This window comes from Eptatretus burgeri, chromosome 3, assembly GCF_056783735.1.
Source record: "Eptatretus burgeri isolate ZD-2024b chromosome 3, Ebu_testis_v1, whole genome shotgun sequence".
NCBI lineage: Eukaryota > Metazoa > Chordata > Myxini > Myxiniformes > Myxinidae > Eptatretus > Eptatretus burgeri.
This window is the reverse complement of record NC_140963.1, coordinates 145,859,367-145,867,544: the sequence shown is the minus strand read 5'-3', so window position 1 is coordinate 145,867,544 and position 8,178 is coordinate 145,859,367. Positions and strand designations below refer to the sequence as shown.

The 8,178-nt window shown below is 45.1% G+C and overlaps 1 protein-coding gene across 7 annotated transcripts in view; it reads left to right on the top strand.

Moving 5' to 3' along the window:
- Window positions 1-5,263, top strand: part of LOC147031224 (uncharacterized) — a 53,035-nt gene extending 47,772 nt beyond the window's left edge. For 2 of the 7 annotated variants that reach the window (XR_015056752.1, XR_015056753.1), the window contains exons 3-4: window positions 1,208-1,299; window positions 2,945-5,247. Coding sequence is in view for 1 of the 7 variants with exons in the window: in XM_085876101.1 (XP_085732227.1) it covers window positions 1,208-1,245; window positions 2,945-3,019 (113 nt within the window). In the remaining 6 variants the exon portion in view is untranslated. Of the gene's footprint in view, window positions 1-1,207; window positions 1,300-2,944 lie in introns of all 7 variants that reach the window. The other 5 variants (XR_015056755.1, XR_015056754.1, XR_015056751.1 and 2 more) reach the window with 5 other exon arrangements.
- Window positions 5,264-8,178: the final 2,915 nt, after the last annotated feature.

Genomic DNA, 8,178 nt, shown 5'->3' with positions numbered 1-8,178 from the left:
CCCTCACCGCTCCCACGTCAACCCTGCCCTCACCGTTTCCACGTCAACCCTGCTCTCACCGCTCCCACGTCAACCCTGCCCTCACCGCTCCCACGTCAACCCTGCCCTCACCGCTCCCACATCAACCCTGCCCCCACCGATCCCATGTCAACCCTGCCCTCACCGCTCCCACGTCAACCCTGCCCTCACTGCTCCCACGTTAAACCTGCCCTCACCGCTCCCACATCAACCCTGCCCTCACCGCTCCCACATCAACCCTGCCCTCACCGATCCCACGTCAACCCTGCCCTCACCGCTCCCACATCAACCCTGCCCTCACCGTTTCCACGTCAACCCTGCCCTCACCGGAGGGGAGCAGTTTTTTATTTGTGCCCGATATCGCCATTTATGGGGAGGGGGGGTAGTTATTAATTTGTGCCCTATATGGCCATTTCTGGGGAGGGGGGCGTTTTTTCTTTGTGCCCAATATGGCCATTTCTGGGGAGGGGGGCAGTTTTTATTTTTGCCCTATGTGGCCATTTCTGGAGAGGGGGGCAGGTTTTTCTTTGCGCCCTATATAGCCATTTCTGGGGAGGGGGGCAGATTTTTTCTTTTTACCTTACATGGCCATTTCTGGAGAGGGGGGCAGTTTTTTCTTTGTGCCCTATATAGCCATTTCTGGGGAGGGGGGAACATTTTTTTCTTTGTGCCCTATATGGCCATTTTTGGGGAGGGGCAGTTATTTATTTGTGCCCTATATGGCCATTTCTGGGGAGGGGGGCAGTTTTTCCTTTGCGCCCTACATGGCCATTTCTTCGAGGCTTTTCAGAAGCTTCGGCTTCCTTACTATAATTCACCGACCGATGTTTGTGTTTGTTTGTTTGTCACGTTACTCCTCCTCCAATTCAGGACCGATTATATCCAAACTTGCAACAGAGGATCAGCATGACCCCAATTTATGTTTGGGGTGTTTTTATCTTTGCCATTGATGTTGGTGGGGTGAGGACTGGTGGTGGTGGTGGAAGGGAGGAGAGATGCAAGTTCTCCATGTAAATGTGTATCATGTCGAGCCATCTCTAGGTGGGGGAGGGTATTACAAGTCCACACCATTTACAGTACAGTATTCGTGCCCCCACATTTTCCAGTGCAGTGAGGTGTTTTGAATTATAAGCAGTACGTATGTTTTTGCTTCATGCATGTAACCCAGGTTTTTTTCCCCCCCATACAGCGCTGTCAGTTGCCTATACACCCACCGCCCAATTAAAGGTATGCGTCAGAAGAACATGTTGCATGCTTGGAACAAGACCGCCCGCTGGGCAGGTACTCTGCTAGTTTTGAAAATATCTCGAAATTCTGCATCACTGTGCACATGCGCACACACACATACACACACGCGCACACACACATATACACACACACACACACACACACACACACACACACACACACACACACACACACACACACACACCCTGTTACCTCTGTCACCGGTGAAGGAGGTTTTGTTTTCGCCCCTTTCTCTTTGTCTCCTTGTTACTTGCATAATTGAAGATTTTTCATGTACTGTATATTGGTTAGTCGATTCCGTCCGTCCGTCTGTCCGTCTGTCCATCCGCCCATCGCCTTCAGGTCACAATTTTAAACCAATCTTCACGAAACTTCACCACATGGTGGAGTTTGTCATAAGGAAGAAGCCTATTATTTTTGAGGTCAACATGGACCAACACGTCAACATAGGCCTAAAGTCGACAAGTGATGTGGTATTTCTAAAATCCTTAATTTTCATCCGATTGACTTGAAATTTGAAGATGATTTATATTTCATGTCACTGAATTCAACCAACAATTATTTTGGAGATCCACATTTGCCAAAAGGACAACATAGGCCGAATTTCTAAAATTGTCTTTTTTCATCCGATTCAGTTGAAATTTGAAGAGTTCCATATCAGGTCATTGTATTCAACCAGCAATGATTTTTGAGTTCAAATTTGTTTTTTTTGTGGATTTTGCGAGTATCATACTCTGCACGATGTCTTCTTCTTGTTACTTGCAAAATAGAAGATTTTCTAAGTATATTGGTGAGTCGATTTTGTTATTCTGTCTATCAATCGCCGAAAGGTTTCAATTTTAAACCGGTCTTCATGAAACTTTACCAAGCTGTCGAGGTCATCTCACCTGAGAAGCCGATTGATTTTGAGGTCAAAGGTCATCTTGTGGTCAGATTTCTAAAATCGTCATTTTTCATCTGATTGGCTTCAAAATTAAACAGCAATTTCATAGTGCATTACTGAATTGAGAAAAACACTTTTTGAGACTAAAAAGGTCAAAAGTCAACTCAAGGACAAACATTTAAAATCAATTTTCAACTGAAAAATCGTCCATTTACATCCTATTAGCTTGAGAGTTGAGCAGTAATTGCATAGTCCATCACTGAATTCAGAAACCAACTACTTTTGAGATCAAAAGGTCAACTCAAGGTCAAAGTTCTAAAATCATCAATTTTCAACTGAAAAATCATTTTACATCCGATTAACTTGTAAGTTGAACAGCAATTGCATAGTCCATTACTGAATTGGGAAAGTAACTATTTTTGAGGTCAACTCAACATCAAATTTCTAAAATCATCAAATTTCATCTGAAAAATCATCAATTTTCATCCGATTAATCTGAAAATTAAGCAGCAATTGCAAAGTGCATCACTGAATTCGGAAACCAACTACTTTTGAATTCAAATGGTCAAAGGTCAACTCAAGGTCAACCATCCAAAATCATCAATTTCAATTTGAAAAAGTATCAATTTTCATCAGATTGACCTGAGCTTTCATCAAGATTGTCAATTTTAATTTAATGAAATGCACAATTTGATGTATTCATGGTAATCTTTGGAGAGGGGGTGGATTTTGCAAGTATCGTGCTCTGCACCACATCTTTTTCTTGTTTGTTTGTCTCTGTTTGTTTGTGTGCAGGATATCTCAAAAAGTTGTGAGCAGGTTCAGATGAAACTTACTGGACATTTTGGGTGTGTGACAAGGAAGAATTGATTCGATTTTGGTGAAGATCCGGATACGAGAATTATTTGATTTTTAAAGTGATTCTTCACCATTGAGAGACGGGGCCAAAAACGATATAGTGCTATATAACATGATATTTCAAACATGTATTGGGCCTGATATGTTCTCGTGGATCAGGCATTACGTGGCGGAGGTATTCGCTCTACCAAGTGCCTTTTTAGTTCTAAGCATGTTTTGCCCGCTTTTTGTTTGAAATCACTATTCTAATGCAGAATCGCATGTGTTTCATGAAATGGTGTGCACTGTAGCTTGTACAAACAAAATAGCACACATTACACAAGGAACCTCATTCATGCAAAACAGTCTTGTTTGTTCAATAGAAGAAGTCTCAGCACATTTCACGTAAAAACACACATTGGATATTGTTATGGGTTTCAGGAGTGAGCTCGCCAGGATACACAAGGGGTTTCTCTCTCAGACCCACCACTCGATCTCCGACCCTGAAGCTGCCACCAAAAGATAGCTCCACAGTCTGATGGGTTGCTAAGCAACCGCAGACACAGGTCGGTGCAACTATTTCCAACAGGGTCCTCACGCCCAACATCATGGTACCTATTGGTGACTGAATGACCTCAACTGGGGAAACACACTCTCAACGTCCAACCTCAATTTGCTTATTAGGTACGGCCAAGTGAAACATTGGGTGCGTCGTTGACTATCTCACAACAAATCAGTGGGGTACAACATCACGCCTGTCTAATACGTAAACACTATGCTGAACCAAAGAAGGAAAGAACAGCTGGGCAGGTTTGAAATGCTTACCAAATAAAATTGGAAAGACATATTTACAAGGATATTATTGAACCACACATATTTACATCCATCCATCAATTAGGTCCATATTCTGTACAGAGCATTGGTGCTGCCAAAGCTGTCTCCTGAGCTGTAGGGCACAATCCTGGACAGGTTGCCACTGCATTGCAGGATACTCGAATGGCTCAATAATCCTTGCAAGCTGGTATTCATTTTTATGACCTCCGAAGGATGACAGGCTGAGTTAACCCCACCTGGTATCAATTCAACAGCCGAGCAGGATTTTAACTCAGGACCCAAGAATCCCAAGCCCACCACCCGAACCATTAAGCCAACACCAGGTATACACATATTTACAATCAACATTCAAGTCAAGCACATATGAAGATCAGAGACACAAAGAAAAAGCAATTACCCCTCACACATAAGTTCCACTTAAACGCTTTTAATTACCGAGAGAAGGACAAGTGTGCCAGACTCAAACTGGGGAGAGCAGAGACGAAGAAGAAGAGGCTCGAGGAAAGAATAAGGCTTGGTTGCAACCCCTCGCTTACCTCATGCAAATAAATGGGCTTGCATTGAGCAAAATTGTAGGGAAGGGAAAGGGGAGGAGGGGAAATGCAATGGGTATGTCTGTGTGGTATGGAGGGGGTTTTGGAGGAGGTAAGCGTGAGGGAAGGAAGGGAATTTTCCTTCCATCATCAAAAAATCTGCGCCAGTCTTCGTGCCATTATTTAATCTCCACACATACGATAACCTCTGGAATCTCTTAACCTGAAATAAATTGTGGAATTCATCAAAGCAGCAGTTCCGACTGCGAAAAAAAAAACAAAACAAAACAAAAAACCCTTTCATTTGTCCAATTCGCACATTCTTTGACACTTCTGTCTTTCCCTGTCCGAGTTTATCTATACTACTTCTTTCTTAACCGCCGTTATTTTATTTGTCACTTCTTCTTTAGCCGCCTTCATTGCGGTCCAAACACCTTTCACATTCTCCTTCACCCTGTTCATTTCCTCACGTACTGTCCTGATCTCATTTGCGAAATTCCGATCCATGTTTTGCATCTCACCCTGTACCTCTTCCAGGTCCGCCTGACCCGCCTTCATTTGTGTTTGTATATTTCCTTCCATTTTTTGCTTATCACCTCTCATTTCATCCTTCAGTGTTTGCATATCACTCTTCTTTTGGCCCATCAATTGTTTCAACATTTCCATCATTTGATTCATGTCAAATGGCTTTGGTGAAACTGATCTGCTATGATCGGGTGTGGATCCCATAGGGATCGCTATGTCGTCCAGGAGGGAAATTTGATGGTGGGGGTCCCAAGCATTGTTGTAGTCGCAGTTGCCCCCATTACCTCTGGGTATGGCTGCAGGGAATGATCCCCCTCAAAGCTGCCATCCTGGGCCATAAAATCCTCCAACATTGTTGTTTCAAAACCCACCTGAACCAGCTCATCTTGGTCCACCATGGTCCATACCAATAATTAGACAAAATTTGTATCCTAACCTGCTCTTAATTTCAGGGGCGGTGGGGGGGGGGTTGCTAAGCACACCCCAGGTTCAAGTCCCGTTCCAGACACCAAAATTTTCAGGTTTCGTACACCTCCTGACAACAAACTGTTACGAGTTGGGTGTCTGGGTGAGAAGACTACTGGGGGGGGAGCTATCTCAGGTTCCCAGCAGACTCCCCAGAATCGCAGGCCATCACACACGGATAATTCCGTGACACGGCGGGTCACTAACTGACCGTGAATGCCAATAACTCAACCACATGACTTAGGGTCCTCCGTCTACAGTTTATCCGATTAAAAATAATCATGTGATCTAATTACCGGGGGACACACCCTCAGTACTCCTTGTCCGAACCGGATCACTTTACCAGATCAGATGTAGCTGAGGACACTGCCAAGGACGTACCAGCTAAAAGGAACGGATTGTTGGGAATATAGTCCCGGCTTGGCTAGGATATGGAGCATGCTGGATCAATGAAAGAAAAGACAAAAACGAGCTGGGAACATTTCTACAAAGAATTTATTAACAGGCAGGTGAGGAAAAATATGTGGCACATTGAAGATTTATTGGGGTGTGTTGTGCGGAAATAGAAAGAAGCGTGGTGCGACAATAAACAGGCAACTTACAAAAGCAGACAGAGGAGAGTTATCCCAATATAATTATTCTGCAATCTTAACTTCAGCAAGGACAGGCACCATGACACACACACACACACACACACACACACACACACACACACACACACACACACACACACAACCCGATGAAGAGGAGTTAATGAGAAGAAAAATGAGAGGAGATGAGGCTAACGATCTCATAATACCTTGCACAATTGACTGACCACGCCACCCAGTACGTTTTGGGGGGATGCTCCGCTGGACGATCACTCCTTGACAGCTGGCGTGTGGTGGGTGGAGAAGGCGGAGTCGAGAGCGAGTCGGCGGAGTGGCAGACAGCAGGCGGGTGGGTGGAGAAGGCGGAGTCGAGAGCGAGTGGGCGGAGTTGCAGACAGGATCAAGTGGGTGGGTGGAGTCAGCAGCGAGTCGGTGATGAAGGCGGAGTCGAGAGAAAAGCAGGACGAGCAGGAACCAGCAGAAGTGAGCAGACAGGACCGCAGACGGCCCCACGACCCGTCCTTTTATAGACCCTGTGGTGTAGGGCGAGGGCGACGACCCGAAGTGGTGTTGTCACCCAAATTAGGCGCTCTGATTGGGTCCCGGACAACACATGGCCCAGCCGTAATGGCCGGAAGCAGCCTTACTTTACATCCGGCAAGCCATAGCTAAGCTGCGGAATCGTCTCACTCCGAACACCGTGATACGAATCGCCCTGCAACGAACTCCCGGCCGTGCCCTGGCGACAGGTTGAGGGTCGCGTCGGTCCCGCATGCCCAACCGGGCACCCCCGGTGACCCACGGTTAGTGCTGGTCAATGTGCTTGATTTGTCCATACGCCATGTGGCCCAAGCAATCTGGCCATACAGCACGCCTCTGCTTGGCTGCAGCCTCACCGGGCGGAGGGCGAAAAGATGTCTGCCATCCGTGGAAGACACCTGTGGCCGTATTGGTGTGTGAAGACCGACAGTAAGATGTTATTGTAACCACATGCACAGACCCGAATGAAGGATGTGCTATGCATGCCCTGTAGAGTGCACGTGGGTCCACAATTGTGCATGTGGTTATTTATGACGGGGCTGCACCCGTGTCTGCCATCGTGCTCTCGGTTGTTTTATCACACGCGGTGTGTGTGCGGTGCTGGCTCTGATCTGTGTCAGGAATTGAAGGAAAAGAGTGGATATAATTATAAGATGGAGATTTGGATTGAAAAGAGGATAGATATAATTATCAGACTCATAAATGGGTTGAAAAGAACGCGACGTGTGCACACTGTACGGCGGGGGCGAGGTTGTTTGGTTCTACTGTCGGCCTCCGACGCCACATCCTTGCAGCGGCGCCATCGTGTTGTTGATGCTTTTATATCCCCCCGGGCATGGCTCGGGCTGTCGATGCTTGTGCTGACTTTTGCAAAGACACATTCTTACAGTGCAGGGTGTGACCACAGGTTTTACAGGCAGCCGTTGCTTGGATTTATCTCAGGAATGAGAGAAAAAGAGTAGGAATGAAGTTAGAGATATCATCAGACCGACCAAAAAGATCCACACAACACACTTTGTCCTGTTTGACCCATTATACATGAGGGAAGGGACTAACTGTACGTATATTAATGAAATAACTGTCTGGGGACCACTGAATGATGGATGCCATTGCCTTGGAGGTATGCGGTTCCCAGAACCTCCAAAATATATATATATATATATATATATATATATATATATATATATATATATATATATATATATATATATATATATTGGGTGGTTGCTAGACTACCGTTTTTCTCAGGTTTTCCATCTGTCTGTATGTTTGTTTGTATGTAATGGACAGCTCTGGAGGCCAGAGGAGTCAACCGATTTCGATGAAACTTGACAGGTAGGTTCATACCAGGATCTAGTTGTATGCTTTTGAGCACCGTTGCTATGGACGCCACTGTTGCCTAGCAATGGGACTTTGAAATTTATGAAAAAATCAGATTTTTTTTTCTTTTCCCAAAATTAAAAATCGGCTTCCGCGCTTTTATGAGCACATTAATCAACCTCTTTGTCAAAAATGTTCAGCCCGATCCGTCAAAAACTATGACTAGTATGCAATTATATAGCGACCACCCATGTCACATACCGGCTTGTATATATGTATAATGGGTTGCCGAAATAGGTGACCCTTATTGTCAGTAATTCTGTCTGTTTGTTCGTTTGTCATCAGCATAATTGGAAGTAAACGTGGGCGGATTTTTACCAAACTC